Source organism: Aspergillus undulatus, assembly GCF_047715775.1.
Source record: "Aspergillus undulatus strain CBS 261.88 unplaced genomic scaffold BDV17scaffold_44, whole genome shotgun sequence".
NCBI classification, from domain to species: domain Eukaryota; kingdom Fungi; phylum Ascomycota; class Eurotiomycetes; order Eurotiales; family Aspergillaceae; genus Aspergillus; species Aspergillus undulatus.
Window position 1 is genome coordinate 10,735 of NW_027396648.1, and position 16,503 is coordinate 27,237.

General features: G+C 52.1%; 5 protein-coding genes across 5 annotated transcripts; 3 read left to right on the forward strand and 2 right to left on the reverse strand.

Moving 5' to 3' along the window:
* Positions 1–1,589: 1,589 nt before the first annotated feature.
* Positions 1,590–5,166, forward strand: BDV17DRAFT_157346 (putative C6 transcription factor (Mut3)). The gene is made up of 4 exons (XM_073754582.1): positions 1,590–2,018; positions 2,076–2,871; positions 2,919–3,530; positions 3,581–5,166. The coding sequence occupies exons 1-4, from the start codon at positions 1,733–1,735 to the stop codon at positions 4,989–4,991; spliced, it is 3,105 nt and encodes a 1,034-aa protein (XP_073613064.1). The 5' UTR covers positions 1,590–1,732; the 3' UTR covers positions 4,992–5,166.
* A 55-nt stretch (positions 5,167–5,221) lies between these two features.
* Positions 5,222–6,369, reverse strand: BDV17DRAFT_269875 (oxidoreductase, 2OG-Fe(II) oxygenase family). Its single transcript, XM_073758609.1, has 2 exons — positions 5,934–6,369; positions 5,222–5,866 (listed from the first exon to the last, which is right to left on the reverse strand). Exons 1-2 carry the CDS (start codon positions 6,281–6,283, stop codon positions 5,299–5,301), a joined length of 918 nt encoding a protein of 305 aa, XP_073613065.1. The 5' UTR covers positions 6,284–6,369; the 3' UTR covers positions 5,222–5,298.
* A 998-nt stretch (positions 6,370–7,367) lies between these two features.
* Positions 7,368–10,234, forward strand: BDV17DRAFT_157373 (putative PHD transcription factor). The gene is made up of 2 exons (XM_073754583.1): positions 7,368–8,589; positions 8,638–10,234. Exons 1-2 carry the CDS (start codon positions 7,410–7,412, stop codon positions 9,921–9,923), a joined length of 2,466 nt encoding a protein of 821 aa, XP_073613066.1. The 5' UTR covers positions 7,368–7,409; the 3' UTR covers positions 9,924–10,234.
* Positions 10,235–12,869: 2,635 nt separating this feature from the next.
* Positions 12,870–13,309, forward strand: BDV17DRAFT_157376 (uncharacterized protein). Its single transcript, XM_073754584.1, has one exon. It carries the CDS (start codon positions 12,923–12,925, stop codon positions 13,154–13,156), a length of 234 nt encoding a protein of 77 aa, XP_073613067.1. The 5' UTR covers positions 12,870–12,922; the 3' UTR covers positions 13,157–13,309.
* A 562-nt stretch (positions 13,310–13,871) lies between these two features.
* On the reverse strand, positions 13,872–15,609 carry BDV17DRAFT_157384 (uncharacterized protein). Its single transcript, XM_073754585.1, has 2 exons — positions 15,001–15,609; positions 13,872–14,904 (listed from the first exon to the last, which is right to left on the reverse strand). Exons 1-2 carry the CDS (start codon positions 15,325–15,327, stop codon positions 14,017–14,019), a joined length of 1,215 nt encoding a protein of 404 aa, XP_073613068.1. The 5' UTR covers positions 15,328–15,609; the 3' UTR covers positions 13,872–14,016.
* Positions 15,610–16,503: the final 894 nt, after the last annotated feature.

Here is a 16,503-nt window from a genome sequence, read left to right on the forward strand (position 1 = left end):
TACCAAGATATGCACAATGTAGATGCGAGTTCGACACCGTTTCTTCCGTTATCCTCCACGGCGGCATTGGACCATGCCGTATCCGACGCGTCCTTCAGGTTCGTGGAGAACTAGAGTAGGGCAGCAACGAACCTTGGCCAAGGCTGTGCATAGCTGTATCGTTCGATTTGGCAGGGATCAGAAGGGAAAGAAAGAGATAACGAGTCGAGCCCACACGATGGCACGGTAGCATGAATTGAAATTTCTGTTATATTATTGGCCTGCAGTGTCGACATACGAAGGGACCGTGTCGTGTCTGCAGCTGTGTCCCCGTGATCCTTCAGGATTGGATCCATCAGATCCCCGCTTTGGCTGAGCGGGAGAATTATACTAGGCGTTAGTCTCTCCATAGCGAGAAGCTTACCTTGATTGTCTTTGCTGTTCTGGGAAATAGTTCGCTGGTGTCTAGAATACGAAGCATAGCGCGGCTAGCCAGATCACCCTGGCTTTGAGGTCAGCGGAGCAACTCGATTGCTGAAGGTGACACTGAGATCCCGGTCGAAGCGGGGAAACATGAATGGAAGGTGTCAGAATGTCAGGCAGGGGCTCGAGCATGACAAACAACAGTGCAGCGATTGCATTGCATCCAGGGGTGAGGGAGGGACTGGATGGATTCCCGTTTTGATCAATGACATCATCACATGATCGTCAAAGCTGAAACTCTGCGGGCTGTCTAGGAACAAGACGAACAACAGGAACAACATTTCCGATTCTCGTATCTGCAGAGTAGAGACCCTCCTGACGCGACCATACAGCCACCAACTACAGCGTATTCTTGTATCAGCCAACAGACGGAGTGAATTGAAAGCGCTAGAGGTGATCGAGGTTTAGAGGGCGAAACCGGCGCATCCTTGGAGGACTAAGCCTTTTAGTGTGCATGCGCTGCCACATGGGATTGGTGAACATGAGAGCGCATGGCCAGCCAACCAATGCAGCAGGGTCGTTAAGCGGTTGGGAGTTGGGAGAAACAAAGAGCTGAGGAGAGTCGTGAGACTAAGAGGATGAGGGAGGATTCTATAGGAGAGCGGCAGAGATGGGCCTCCCAGTGTCCAGCTCCTTAGACATGGCCCGCAAGTGGGACACTGCAGTATCAGACTCCATGACTCTGTATCAGCCAGGTGGATTTCACTCAGTTCTCTTCATTTGTGTGAAGAGCAGGATAAGAATTTAAGAAGATGGAGTTGGAGGTCAGCCTTGGATTAATCATCAAAAATCACTCATACTGGCGCTTCCCCACTGCGACCTCTCAAAGTCGGTCGAGAACGCCCTGCCGAGTTGAAGCGCATAAACTGCTCCGTCGCCGATCTCGTTCCAGCACTTTTCTTCTTAAACCACCGTTGCTTACCTTTCTTGACTCATCCACCCTTGCGTCAGACGGACATTTTCTGCTGCTGTCAAGCCGATAGAGCGATCGATCTAGTTTTGCAGTTTCCGGTCTCCAAAGAAATCGAGAAGAGAAAAGAAAACTGTCCTTGATTTTCTCCCTCGGCGTTCGTCCAACTCCGTTCTCTGTGCCTTCCATGACTCGGTAAAGGCGTTTCCACTCCCTGTGGAGGTGCGATAACGAGCCTCCATCTTCTACCTACCTCTATCCTTTTACCTCGTGTTCTCGCCCGAATCACAAACTTTTTTGCCTCGTCGCTTCAAGTCCATCGATCATCTTTTTGTATGCGGCGATCCGACTAAGCCCTCCATGGCAACTCCGTCCGCGCCTTTCCTCGCCGCCGATAACGCGGGCGACGAAGACCCCTCGCCAGACTCTGCTTACCTCCACGATGAGGGCGACCTTGACCCTTCCAACAACCTCTCCCAGGATTTCTCCGCAGGTGACCATGCTGCGCCCGATGCCAAGCAGTTGAAGGCCCCGCTCCCAATGCAGAAGAGGCGCCGAGTAACTCGGGCTTGCGATGAGTGTCGGCGCAAGAAAATCAAGTGCGACGGAAAGCAGCCCTGCACCCATTGCACCGTTTACAGTTATGGTGAGCCTCTTTAACTGATCGGACTGATTAAACTCGACTCATTGTCTTTTTTTCTAGAATGCACCTACGATCAACCCTCGAATCGTCGCCGCAACCCCGCACCGCAGTATGTCGAAGCGCTCGAGACTCGCTTGCACAAAGCCGAAGCCCTTCTCCACGTCGTTCTTCCAGACCTGAATCTCGATGACCCGCAATTCGATATTCATGCAACAGAGCAGTTATTATTAGCGATCAAGCAGAAAAAGCTTCAGCAGCCACCGGCGGAATCTCAGGCGCCAGAACCGTCGCAACAACTGGAAACTAATGGCTCCGCGGACGCTCCGGGGACCGACGGGGCAGGAGGCGATGAGTCTCTGCTGGAGTCGATGGTCGACAAATCCGGGTGTCTCGATCTCGACGATCAGGGTCACTGGGATTATCACGGACACACATCTGGTATTATTTTCCTTCGTCGACTTCGGAAGCAGCTTGGAGTTTCCCAGCCAGGCGGTACTGAAATGCCCTTGCGTACGCGGCCCGCCCTGCAGAACTTTCTTGACAGTCCCAAGTCCATGTCCGAATCTCCACAGGAGCCATCCTTGCCTCCGACGCACGATTTGCCGCCCCGGGACGTTGCACGACGTTTGTGTCACAATGCTCTCGAGGATGGCTGTGCGTTGATTCGGTTCGTGCACGAGCCATCGTTCTACGCGCTGTTAGACCGGATCTACGAGACACCCCCGGAGCAATTCACCAATGAAGAGAACTCCTTCCTGCCGCTGCTCTACATCGTGATGTCTGTTGGCTGCTTATTTTCCGACGACGGGGCTGGGACCCTGGATGTGTCTGGATATGAGAGCGCAATTGGGCAAGGGTATGTTCATTTCTATTCAGAGAGAATTATCTTGCTAACTTGCGCAGGTTTCAATACTTCAAGGCTGGTCGCCAGCTACTGGAAATTACCGACTGCCGTGATTTATCGTCTCTACAAGCGATCTGCTTCATGGTCCTCTTCCTGCAGTCATCTGCCAAGCTAAGCACGTGCTATTCGTATGTCGGAATCGCTCTACGCTCCGCCCTGCGACTTGGTCTGCACCGTTCGGTGATTGCAGATTTTAATCCGATCGAGCGGGAGTTGCGCCGACGCATCTTTTGGGTGATCCGGAAAATGGATGTCTATGTGAGCACTCTACTGGGTCTCCCGCAGATGCTGAGCGATGACGACATCGATCAAGAATACCCACTGTCAATTGATGGAGAGTTTATCACTGAAAATGGGGTTGTGTCGACTCCAGAAGGTCATATTCACGCAATGGTCGGCGCCAACGCACACACCCGACTTTCAGTTATCGTCCTCAAGATCGTCAAATACGTCTACCCTCTCAAAACCGCTCAGCACCGGTCCAAATCCGACCAACGTTATGTTGTGAGCCACTCGAAAATCAGAGAGATAGAGCGGGATCTCCAAACCTGGATGGAAGAGCTTCCTGCGGCTCTGCGTCCGGGGACAGAAGTGTCTCCGCAGATTGAGCGGTAGGCTTCCTACTTATCTATGCGATTTCCTTGCCTTACTAATTGTATAGGATACGGCAACTACTACGTATCAGCTACGCCCATGCACAAATGGTCATGTACCGGCCCTTCCTCCACTATGTTTCGAGCGGCTCGCAAGCCCGAGGTGTGGACCGACGATCCTACGCCTGTGCCGCCGCCTGTGTCAGCGTCTCCCGAAACATCGTTCATATTACCACCGGAATGCACAAGAAAGGACTGCTCAATGGTTCATTCTGGTTTACCATGTACACCACATATTTTGCCATCTTGTCGCTGCTCTTCTTCGTGCTCGAAAACCCCGACTCGCCCACGGCAAAAGATGGCGTTCTCAAGGATGCTATGGAAGGCAAGAACACGCTTGCAGGACTAGCGAAGAAGAGTCTTGCAGCCGACCGCTGTTCACAAAGCCTCAATTGTCTCTTCAAGAACCTTCCCGAGCTACTCAAGAACAGACAAAGCTCGAAGAAACAGGTCAACTTGAAGCGACCTGCGCCGTCTAGTAGCCAGGCGTCTGAACCGGAGATCAAACCAGTACAGAGGGCAAGCACCTTCCCCACCCAACTGCTCACCCGCCCATCCAAGCAAAATGGTATTCAGACTCCCAAGAGTCTCGATGATAATCATCCACCACGCTCGCCCGCCAAGCCTCGTGCAAACCGTCGGTCCTGGGTTCAATCTGCTGGACATTCCCCCAGTACTAGTATCTCAACTCCACCAGAGCCTACGCCACCTTCGACCAGTACTCCACAGATGCCCCAAGCGCTACCAATACGCGAGGCTCCTCAGTTTAACCCGCCGATGCCGAACACGACCGGCTTCCCCGACCTCATGCCAATTATGTTCCCCTCAGATGACCCATTCGTCTACCCCACGCAACCCATGTCAACATTGGAAAACGACCACTTCCAATTCGACGCAACTGGCACTACAGCACCATTCACATCTGCGCTCCCAACGACGGTAGACCAGAGCAACCCCGCCAACGTCAGCAGATCTCAGCTAGACGGCCTCAGCGGTCTTCCCCTGTTCCAGGGTAATCTTCCACAATCAAGCATGGGCGCAGCTCTCTCGGGCCGCTTGCCAGGCTCGCACCTCCAGTCCCCAACCATCTCGCACGGATCCACGCCCATCGAAGCAGTAAACAGCCCCGACCTCGTCTCCATTCCGAACCAGAACTTCATCTGGCAGGGCTACGGCATTGACCAGCAGCCGAACTACGTTCCCGACGCAACGATGCAGCAAATGTCTAACGCGAACGGTACCGGCAACGATAATTCCAATGGTATTGCGAACGAATACGGCTTCGGCATGGCACCCGACGAGAACGCGTTTAATGTCGGTCTTGATCTGCCCGGTGTGCCGCTAGACGATATCTTTGGGGATAGCGATATGAAGAATGGGTTTAATGATGATTGGACTCAGTGGATGAATATTGGCTAGTCGAACTGTTTTGAAGTTTTGAACTGGACTGGTCTGGACTGTTTATTTGGATTGACTTGTGATGACTGAGTATGAAACATGGATTTTACGACCGGGTCGGAATCGGGTGCATGGATTGGATTTGGATTTTCAATGATATCAGGCGTTGCGGATACCAAATAAGTTAGTTAGGTTTGTTCTTTCTAGCTTTGTGTTAATTTTTATCTCTATAGTATAGTTAGTCTATTTAATCCAATATACAAAATACCCCTAATGTACATCCTACCATCCATCCATCATACATATATACAGATGAAGAAGGAAAAAGCTACCGCCACCTCCCCTTCGGCGGCTGATACCAACTCCAAATATTCAACCCAACCTTCTCCCCTCTCTCAACCGGAAACGCCGCATGCCAGGTCTGCGGCCACCCCCGTCCATCAGACCCAACATTCTCCCAAAACACCGCATTGCCCTTAATTGGCTTGAACGTCACCCCCTCCCCTTTTTTCCCTGCATCACACTCCAATAACTCACACCATTTCGTGTCTCTCGGCATCCTCAATCTCGGAAAATTCGTACCACCTCCCACACAGTCCGCAGCAAGGTATACCATAAACGTGCTAAGTCTATCCCCGCCCCGCCCGCGTGCTGTACCAGCCCAGTCATAGTGGTGGATGTAGTGACCCGAAACGTTATACCGCTGCGCCCACATGCGCTCGATGTACAAGTGTGGTTTCCAGCCTTGGAATGCTTTCGCGCGGGACTCGATGCAGCGGACGATATCTGTGCGGGGGAGGAGCGCGCGGTCTGAGAGGCGCTTTGTGGAGTCGGTTTTGTTGAGATGCGCGTCGGAGGAGGAGGAGTAGAGGGTTGAGGGGGCGTAGTTTGGTACGCTTTCCGTTTGATTCATCGGTTAACGAGGTTCGGGAGAGGAGTAAGGGGGAAGGGGGAAGGGCATACCTAATATTAACCAAATAATCCGCCTCCGTATCAGAAAGGAACCCCTCGATGTATATGACCAGCGGCGCCTGGGAGAGGATATGCACGCGGTAGTTGTCGTCACTGTCGCATATAAACGGGACTCCGTCGTCGAGGCTTAGAACGTCCGGATTGAGGTTTAATGATGTATCCTCCTCTTCATCCGCATCACCGTAAAGATCGTCATTTCGCCATGAGACGTTGCTCGATGTGTACTCGGAATCTTGCGGGAGGATTTGTCGCAGGAGAGGGTTTATGACGAGGAAGTAGAGCGGGATCAGGTAGAAGATGGAGGAGAGGGAGAGGTTGAGGTTGAGGTTGAGGTTTGGCATGCTAAGAATATATCCGACCTATTAAGAATGGACAAAAAGAAGGACCCTGGCCGACATGTGATACTCCGATACTGATACTGATGCTGTGATTGGATTGGTCTGAAGTTGGCTTGGTTGCAGGTTGCGGAATCCTCGGCGTTATAGCGCCAGATACTTATCGCCTTATCGATTGCGGGACTGCTCTCACCGCCTTAAGATAAGAGCTTAATTCCTGGGAGTTCAGGTGTCGATCTTATCGCTTCTCCTTCTCCGCGTCGCCGACCGCGCAATTTTCCCATCCACGCGCATGTTCGATCTTGCTTTGATATCTGTTGTTCAGGTTGTGGTTTCAGGTTTCGACATTTTCTAAATATTCTCCGTCTCTTCTTGATTGATTAGATCCCCTTTCACTCATTGTCTGAGATCTCCGTCGCCGCGCTCCGACAACGCAGCCGAAGCCGCAGCCGCAGTTGATTCACCCAGATTCGCATTCACGCCCACCAAGAGGGCTGCTGTCCTTGTGTTGAGCGGGAAGACCAGATTCATAATTTCAGATCTGTGACTCTATTCTCTCATTTTCGTTCGATTCCGTATCTTCAGTCAATGTCGCTCCCCTAACGGCCATCCCTACGCTTGCGCGAAGCGCATGTGACCAACGTGATATTCAAGAACAGGGTCGAAGCGAACACGAGACCTTGATATCGCATCCTAACAGCAATATTATCAACGACCGGATTGACATAGTCGGATCTTCCTTTCTGCGCTATCGCTAGGTGACGAGACCAGTGTGTTTTAGAGTTGGTTCGCTGCGATGCCTGCAAATACAACTCCGCCGGCCAATGGCCGTATAATAAACCCTTACGAGACCAATCTCGATCTCATACCAGAAGACGACCCTTTCCGACAAAGGAGTATACACTACGGCCGCTACCTCCCGCAAGCCGACGACTTCCACCCGAAATACAATGACTGGTATACGCACGACCCCGAAGCGACAGCGTACTGGGAAGAGACAGTCAAGTCACTATGGACTCCCGAAAACTCATTACACGTGCAGGGCGCGAGACAGGCTTATGCTGCTGGCAGCATAATCATCCGTGTGGACGAGGAAGATGCAGCCGGTCCGGCCGCCGAGAAGTTCAGGCTCATGAATGCGAATGAGCTCGGTGCGTCCCGGAGGGCGGAAATGACGCTGGAGGAGTTACAAGTCGCGGTGCCGAGGATCCTCTTCTACGGGACGGTTTCGGGCAAGAATGTCACGGTGGAGTCTAGACTACCTGGTGTTTCGTTGGATGTTGCGTGGAGACACCTCTCGCCGCAGCAGATCGAGCTCATGAAGCAACAGTGCCGTATCGTGTCAGACCGGATCAGCAACGATACTAGCCCTGGAAGTCCATCTTACGTCTGCAGTGAGCTAAACTCACAACCGGCATCGGGGATTGAGGAGCTGGAGCGCTCTATACTCTTTGACCAGAACGAAGTACGCGGCATCTATCCACTCACACACAACAACATGCTCCTGTCCAATATCGTCGTTAACAATCACCGGATCGTCGGTCTAATTGGCTGGCGAGAAGCCGGATATTTTGGGTTTGGAAAGGCAGACAAAGTACATCGGCAAGTTCGGGTTCCGCGCTTAGTCGCCGAAGTTGAATCCGGCGTCGGCCTTCAAAATGTTGCAACATGGGCCGATCTCTACGAAGGTCTTCCTGGCGCTGTAGCACCCGCGCCTCCGGTCAAAGTCGAACCATCCGCCACAAACCTCGACCGAGTTCCCGCCGAACCAGATGTCAAACCTGCGCTAGACGGCACACCCGAGGAACACCCGACTCCGAAGAAAGTCGCGAGTCTCAAAAACCAAGCAAACTCGCGGGCGTCCTCGTCAGACCGGTCCTCCCCGGCTACTTCTACCAAAGCACCCACAAAACGCGCGGCCCCTGGGACCAAGAAAGGAATCGGACGAAAGACATCAGTTAAGAAGCGCAAGGTCGATAATGACAATGAGAGCGTGGACGGTCGGCGCTCTGCAACGCCTTCATCGTCTCGAGCAAGCAAGGCGCCGGGCAAGAAGCAGAGCTCTGCGTCGCTGGCGAATTCACCCGCTCCTGAGCCGAAAAAGAAAGGCGGCAAGAAGGTTCAAGCAGAGGAAGAGGAGGTAGAGGAAGAAGGAGAGGAAGACACTGATGATGGTGGGATTTTCTGCATCTGTCGAAAGCCGGACAATCACACCTGGATGATTGGGTGCGATGGTGGGTGTGAGGACTGGTTCCATGGGAAATGTGTCAACATTGACCCGCGAGACGCGGAGCTCATTGAGCGATACGTTTGTAAGTTCAACTCAGTCACCTTCTAGCTTTAACTAACAGACGAACCAGGTCCCAATTGCAAACAAAACGGCAAAGGCTGGACAACATGGAAGCCCATGTGCCGTCTAGAAGAATGCCGCAAACCCGCACGCTTCACCAGCAACATCCCTAGCAAGTACTGCTCCGACGAGCACGGGCTGGAATTTATGCGCCAGAAGACCCAACACCTCAATCTCAATCCCACCAGCACACACCTCGGTAGCCAAAAACCAAAGTCTATCCTCAGGGCCGCTCTTAACGGCTCCCGCACCCATACACCAACGCCAGTCGACGACGACAGCGAATACGACGGCTCTCACATCGAAGACGAACGCGACGACACACCCGATGATTTAGGCAGCAGAGGGGGCGTCCTTACACTAGGCGACCTGACAGCCGTGATAATGGGCGTCGGATCAGCAGAGGAGTTCCGCAAACTGGGGGCTCATATCGTCTCGCCTCCCGAGTCTCCTCCACCAGAAGCAGAAATAGAACCTGTCAAAAACGAAGAGCCCAAACCAAAATCGGAAGAGGAGAACCCCACCAACATTAACAACAACAAAAACAACAACAAACTCGGCCTCGATGTCGGCGTCCCGGGGCTAACATACACACCCCCCGAATCCAACAAACTCGACTCCCTCCGCACCCACCGCGCCTCCCTCTTCCACAGACGCGACATGCTCGCCGCCCGCAACGCATTCCTATCTCTCGTCCGCCACCGCTCAAAGAGCGTCCTCGATACGCTGAAAAAGAAAGACCCCAAGGGCGGCTGGAAAGATATCTGCGGCTTCGACTCGCGGCTGGCATGGTCAGACGAAGAATTCGACGAGTGGCGGCTTTCGGTACCTGGCGCGGCAGCACTGGAGTCTGGATCGCTGGATCTGTTGGCTAGTAGTTACCCCGCCGATCCTACTACCACCACTGCAGGAACCAAAACAGACACCGACGGCGACACGGCTATGACCGGCGGCGGTGGTGAGGATGAATCCGAACTTCTCACGCGCGGCGTCTGCACGAAGAAACGCTGCGAGAGGCATAAGCAGTGGGTGAAAGTACAGCAGCAGGATATTGCGTTTGAGGAGCGGACGCTTGCGGATGATCTTGTTGCTTGTGAGAAGGAGGCTAAGGCTGTTGTTGAGCGGGCGGTTTTGCGGATGTGGGCGGAGAATGGGGACGCTAATGCTAATGCAGCTGCTGATGCCAGTGTGGATGTTAATCCAAATGCGAATGAGGAAGCTACATTGACTGTTGCAAACGGGGATGGCAGTGGCAGCGGGAGGATGATTGCTTTATGCTCGTCCGACCTTCCGTGAGGGCAAGGAAGAAAGAACGAGGAATCGATGGGTTGGATATGGGTACATTGAGGTGGCGTTCATGGTACTTATCCGCTTGGCTTTGCTCTGGTCGTTTCAATGCATAGCATGAACTGGCGTATTAGGGCCAACCAACTAACTACCCTATCCCTCCCTGTGTACTACTAGCGGATAATTGGGAATAGGGAGATCAAGATCCGGCGGGAATAGCTATCTATACTAGGTATGTGTACGATAGGCAACGTAGCATAACATATCATACAATAAGCACCTGCATCTTTTCTCGATAATGAACTTGATAAACACAATTATTTCGTCCTTGAGTCTTGGGGCTTCTTCCAATTGCTTGTCATTTACACTCTTGGGAAGTTGGCATAGGGTTATGGTGCCGGAAAGCAAGAACTGCACTAGTCAGCTGAAAAACGTGCCATTTTGGTTGTATCATAGAGCATGTGGTATGGTGAGGGAGAGCTTACGTGGGCCCGATTCGGAGTCTCCTTGGATCGGTACCTGACATCTACAGCAGAAATGACTCATGATCTGCCACAACTGCTCGCGAGGTAAAAGGAATCAATGAAACCTTCGACCTTCGAAAATTATACTTCCTACCGAGCTCCCATCCGAACACTCCAGTGAAGAACCATGGCAGACCTACGCAAAACAGCAGACATGGCCGCCCAAGCAAGAGACCGCATCGCCCACCACATCTATCAAACGCCGCTGATTCCCGCACAAAAGACAGGGCAGGAGCGCGGTGGCGGTGCAAAGGTGCTCTTCAAGCCGAGAACTTCCAACTCACGGGGTCGTTTAAGATTAGGGGCGAATGGCCAAGACGTCAATGCCATCCCAAGCCCAATGCCAAATCACGCACGAATGGGAATGGGATTAGGACCGGGGATGCAGGTGGGAAGCTCATTACTGCCTCCTCAGGGAACCATGGGATAGCCGCTGCATGCGCGGCGCGTGCCCTCTCAAGGAACCTCACCGTCGTCCTCCCTACGACAGTCGTCCCGGCAAAACTGGATAAAATCAAGTCCTACGGCGCGAATGTGAATGCCATCCTGCATGGCGACGAAGCCGGCGCGAGTGAGCAATATGCGAAGCGGCTTGCTGCCGAAGGCGAATACACTTATATCTCGCCGTATAACAATATCGACATTGTTTCCGGGCAGGGGACGGTTGGGCTTGAGATCCTGGAACAATGTGAGAAGTTGGACAACATCTTCATTCTCATGGGTGGTGGGGGTAAATCAGTGGTGTGGGCTCGGTCATGAAAGCGTTTAGCCCCCAGACGAGGGTGTACGGCGTCGCTGCGACGAACTCAAAGGCGCTGGCGGAGTCTATGGCTGTTGGGCATGTTGTGCAAACGGAGCATAGACCTACCTTGGCTGAGGGGGTGGCGGGGGGGTATTGATGAAGACACGATCACGCTTGGTTTGGCTGGCGCTGTGGTTGATGAGGTTATCGTGTGTGATGAGGACGAGATCGCAAAGGCGTTGGAAGCCCTTGCTTTTGAGGAGAGTTTGGTTGTCGAGGGGTCGGCTGCTCTTGCTCTTGCTGCTTGCTGCTTACTTGAAGGTTTCTCAGAAACTAAATCTGGACGGCCAGACTAGTGTCGTTCTCTTGTGCGGTGGGAATGTTGACCGCGCCGTGGTGAAGAGTGTTCTCCGTGGCTTCTGATCTAGGGGTCCTGTAGGAGGAAACAGTCTGTCTCCCTGCTCAACTGTCTATGAATAGATGTAGATATCTACCGATTCAAGGAGACTTCAACACGAACCACGTATGCTAATTAGAGAATTTATATCTGACTATGCATTGTGGATGATGGGTAACATGATATCCGTACATCCGTACACTAATCAAAGCCACAATTAACAACTGCATCCTTTTTTTCCCTTTCCGTTTATTAACCATACAGAACTCACTACCTTTTATTCAGAAAGCTGGAGGTTACTACATCTAAAGCCTCACGTGAAGCCTATTGGATCCGTGAAATCATGAAGGACCCTTGTCTATTTAATAGACCACCTGCACCCAGCATCCTGATACACATGAATAACATATGATAGCAAGCTCATAACACATTGACATCCGATATCACTACACCCGTGATATGGCTGATCAAGGCATCATTCAGATCAGACAGATCCCTCCAGCTGACATGGTTGCAGATGGCTACACGAAGCCTCTGGGATCTGAAGCTCAATCTTATTTCATTCAACTGCTTAACCTCCTTTTACCAGTGTGCGGCTTAAGATATCTATAAGCCCACTGTGTATTAATCATCTTAGGCGGCTGAAGACCCTCTCTGCAAAAACTCGAAAATGGCATCAAACCCCTCCGGCTCCTTAATCCAATGCCCATCCCCCTCTGCCCCAGCGTACTCTTTCCACTCAACATTCCCTGTAAGCCCCTTCAGAATCCGCAACGCTTGCCTTCCCAACTCCACAGACACCCAGTCATTGTCCGTCCCGTGCCCCAACAAAACAGGTGTGGCTGAAAGAGGTAAAGATTCACCCTGGCTATCCGCTGGCTCAGATGCTCGGGGAACTCCAATGGTCTTGCTACAGAAGTCGCATATCAGCCGCTGTATCTGGGTTTTGTCGGACCCACTAGATGTAGCACCCGACTGCTGGATCAACTCGTCCATCTCATGAGCGAAGGGAAGCCAGCCACAGAATCAAAAGACACCACCGAGGCACTGATTGATTCTCCCCCTTGTGCAAAGGAGAGTCCACAAAGCAGTCGCCATGCCCTGGCTGATTCCCCCCAGGTAGACGTGGCTAGCTTTTCCGTCGAGCAATTTGATCTCCTCTTCAAGGAGATCGAGGATATAGGAAACGGACTCCCTTAGTCCTTCAACTTGCAGTTCCTGACATTCTTGGATATCAGAAAGGAATATGCATCGAACCAGGAACAAAGCTCTTCCTGGAAGCGTGTTGACAGGCGGTCGCGTCGCGCGAGGTGGGAAACACCCAACGACAGGTTGGAAGAGCATCATGAAGATTTTTACTCTTAGAGGTCACGGAAGAAAAAAAGCTCCTCGGCAAATTCAGGGCCATTACTCCCACGGCCGTGGACGGGGATGGCGGTGTGCGTGTGTGTGTAGAATGGGGAGGATGGAGATAGATGGCGGGAAACTCCATGTTCGCACGAGGCTGTTTGTGTCTGACAGTCCAAGCTGCCCTAAACCAACAACGGAAAGTGACTGGTGTATTGGAGGAAAGACGTGAACTGGCTAGGGCTATGCTGGAGGGGGAGAAGAGGACGCCTCTCTGCGAAGCAATCTCGGGAGCCGCCGCAGCCCTGGGCGCACAATATATGTAACATCACTGGGGTAACTGTAGTATACAGTGAACGTATTTCCTGTGCATACTCTCAATCCTATGGACATACATTCCTCCTTTTAAGACATCGTAGTAGAACTCATACCATCCAGTCGCAGCAGCAAGCTTGGGCCCTGGGAATCGAGCTAGTGGGTGGAAATAGAAACGATAAATAACAAGCCCCGCGCTATACATGTCAAAAGCGGCAGGAAGGGCCCCATATAGCCAGTACATGCCGCGGTGAGTGTAAAAAGGGAATAATGCAATGATCTGAAGTCCCTATCGTCGCGTTGTGTTTTGATCCGCGGGGAGGGAATAGTGTTGAGAAGGCCGGTGGCGGCGGTAGCAGGCTGAATGCGACAGGCAATCTATGTTGACAACCCAACTTTAAAAAAGAGGGGAGATATTCAAGAACAGAGACAAAGGTAGGGCAATACGTGCCTCCAGCGACAGGCTCGAGGGGCTTATCTCCATGCATACGTCACGCTGCCAGCACATTTCCATGGAAGTCAGATCAGACCACTTGGTCTCCTTCTCTTCTACTGTCTTATCTCCTCTGTCTTCTTCGAACATGAAATACAGACACCCTACAGTAGTCGACTTCGCCACGTACGAAACCCACGGACTGCGTGATGGCATCTCACTGACGTAGTTGCCCGAGAAAAAATGGATAGCTATCCCCTACGGTTATCATCAACCTATCTTTAGTTTTCTACCTCTTATCCCCGAAATCCTCCGGAGTGGACATAGACTCAGTCTTGGACAGGCTAAGACATATACTTAGCTTTGGGCTCCGGCCAAACACACCACCTCCCCGTTCCCTCCCCCGTCCGATCCTTGACTACCTCAATGACCCTCCCTCCTCCGATCCTCGAAACAAGTAAGTGTGTATCGGTCTCGCCATCCAGCGACTTCATGAGCAGGCTTGGGAAGAGCGGAGTATCTGGTGCTGACGTGCTGAATATAGTTTGGGGAGCTCCGCTGTTGATAGTAGTGGTAGAAGTAGGCCCGTCATCTCGAGTCTCAGCTTGAATATCGCCCTGATGCTGACTTTTTAGATTCGAGAAATGAGGGGAAGACCCAACACCACTTAGATTCACCAGAATGACCGAAAGAGGTAGAGAGGTGTGAGAATAAGACCGCGATAACCTTGTTACACTCCGAAGTAAACTCCCCAATACGGCTGCGCCACGAACGGCGTTCGACGAGCGTATGATTGATTCGGTGAGTGTATCGAGGCCGGCTAGGATGAGGACTGATTGTGTTTCTGGTTCTGGTTCTGGCTCTGATTCGCTGCGTTGCTGCGGGGTTCGGCTCTGTTGCTCGGCCTGATTCTGGGCCAGGGCGTGTAACTCCCTCTCGACGGCACTCAGAGCATCAACTGCGCCCTTGAAATCAAAGACGGGATAGAGGGTTACCGAGTCGAGGAGGGGAATTGCTTCGTTTCGATTGAGCGGGGGTGGGCGTTTGCTATAGGTGCTGGTATTGGATTGAGATTCGGATTGGGAGAGGAGAGAGGAGAGGAGAGCTTGTGGCGAGAAGATCGTGCAGGGCTGCGGGTGGATTATGTATGCTTTTGCTTTTGGTTGTAGTTGTGGTTGTGGTTGGCTATGGCCATGTCTATACAGCCAGCTTGTAAGAAGATGGCGAGGGAGCTATTATAGATGTATATACGTTAACATAACCATTTGGCCCCGGGATACGACGATATGAAGATAGTTAGATAGGTGGATTGCAAAGATAAGACATACCTCCCCAACAAACTCATCCTCATTCCCACTGCTAGTTCCATCCGGCGCCGCCGCTCTTAATCTCGAGAAACCGATCACTGTCCCGGGCCGAAAGATACTGCCCTCATCCGCAGTTATTTTTTGATCGGTGGATAACGGAGACGCAGCAGGTTGGCGAGGGTGCAAGCCTTTTTCAACGTCGAGTGTCAAGTCCCACGTAAGGTTCTTGGACTTGAATGAGGGAAAGGGTGGCTCTTCGAATGAACGGGCATGATCGTGTCCAGTCGAATTCTCAGTCCTCAAGAGAGAGGAAGCCAATATAGCCTCCGCCGGGGCTGCTTTGAGCATGGTTGCGTTGTGTTGCTTTTGTTTGGGTGAACCAGATCACTGGGATACGATACATCGGGAGTCTGCGAGGTCTAGGATTCAGTTTTCCGGGTACTGCTTGGTCCCAGAGATAGATTTTAATGCTCGTGGCGGGTTGGAACCCTTCCCATCGTAACTGGAAGTGGAAGTGGTGAGATCGTGGAGATTGAGATTGAGATTGAGATTGATATCTAATCGCACTGTATCAATGTGTGGGGTAGACTAGAGCGCTATATGTTGCACTGACCATGCAAATATATCGACCGATCTGCTCTTCGCCCCTTCTGTAAAGCAATGCAGCTCTTTTTGCCATTCTCAATTCTCTACTCTACAACCTCTACTACACTATACGAGGTCATTGCTGCTCCAGACAGTGAGCCGGGTGAGTCAGGTGATCTGCTCACCCTCAAAGGTGATTTCCAGAGTCTCCGAACTCTCACCCTTCGACACCTTCACTTACCCCATACTCACCCTGCCCTTTTCTCTTTCTTCATGTCGACTCTGCTCATGCTTTTGTCTAGTTAGCCACCGCCCGCCCCCGGAGGCCTATACATCTCAAGCATACTACTCATCCGCTGCCTCTGCCCCGCCGTGAACTGATATCTACACGGATCATTCGTGTAGTCCATATGGTTGTGGATCGGGTCTACCCGGGGCTGCTGCCGACAACTGTCACGTCTCTATGTCGAGGCGGTTATCAGTCAACGTGCTGACTTTTACGTGCTGACTTTTGCTTGCTAGTACACACGAACCATGGGACACCCAGTCGCTGCGCTCGCCTCCGCCGGCGTATCATCAACAAGGTCACCACCGCCAGTGCAACCGCCCTGAAATGTATGCAGCAGGCCCAGCCAGTGGCCCCTCTCATGAACGCCGATTTTGCCTCGTTGTGAAAGCCATAGATCACACGGGGGATGACTGCGCGGTTCAGAACGACGCCGTCGAGTTGCGTGTTGTTTGCGGCGTTCTAGGGAAAAGGTTCTGGAGTTGTGGTTAAGCGCCAGCCATCAGCACCTTTCTTTCTGTCTCGTAACGCCCCGAACGCAGGTTTGCAAGGTAAGGCGTGGATGAGAAAATCACACTCACGCATATCCAAATAGATCATTGACGAGTTGACCTTGAGGAACAATATAAAAGTTTAGTGTCTGCAGGTTGCCC

What these genes read in the sequence shown, in the direction of transcription:
- BDV17DRAFT_157346 (XM_073754582.1), top strand. Translation starts at nt 1,733, where the DNA reads ATGGCAACTCCGTCCGCGCCTTTCCTCGCCGCCGATAACGCGGGCGAC. An exon ending in GAGAGCGCAATTGGGCAAGG is followed by an intron (nt 2,872 to 2,918) that starts GTATGTTCATTT and finishes TAACTTGCGCAG; the next exon opens with GTTTCAATACTTCAAGGCTG. An exon ending in GTGTCTCCGCAGATTGAGCG is followed by an intron (nt 3,531 to 3,580) that starts GTAGGCTTCCTA and finishes CTAATTGTATAG; the next exon opens with GATACGGCAACTACTACGTA.
- BDV17DRAFT_269875 (XM_073758609.1), bottom strand. Translation starts at nt 6,283, where the DNA reads ATGCCAAACCTCAACCTCAACCTCAACCTCTCCCTCTCCTCCATCTTC. An exon ending in GATTATTTGGTTAATATTAG is followed by an intron (nt 5,867 to 5,933) that starts GTATGCCCTTCC and finishes TCAAACGGAAAG; the next exon opens with CGTACCAAACTACGCCCCCT.
- BDV17DRAFT_157373 (XM_073754583.1), top strand. Translation starts at nt 7,410, where the DNA reads ATGAATGCGAATGAGCTCGGTGCGTCCCGGAGGGCGGAAATGACGCTG. An exon ending in GCTCATTGAGCGATACGTTT is followed by an intron (nt 8,590 to 8,637) that starts GTAAGTTCAACT and finishes CAGACGAACCAG; the next exon opens with GTCCCAATTGCAAACAAAAC.
- BDV17DRAFT_157376 (XM_073754584.1), top strand. Translation starts at nt 12,923, where the DNA reads ATGAAGATTTTTACTCTTAGAGGTCACGGAAGAAAAAAAGCTCCTCGG.
- BDV17DRAFT_157384 (XM_073754585.1), bottom strand. Translation starts at nt 15,327, where the DNA reads ATGCTCAAAGCAGCCCCGGCGGAGGCTATATTGGCTTCCTCTCTCTTG. An exon ending in AGGATGAGTTTGTTGGGGAG is followed by an intron (nt 14,905 to 15,000) that starts GTATGTCTTATC and finishes CATCTATAATAG; the next exon opens with CTCCCTCGCCATCTTCTTAC.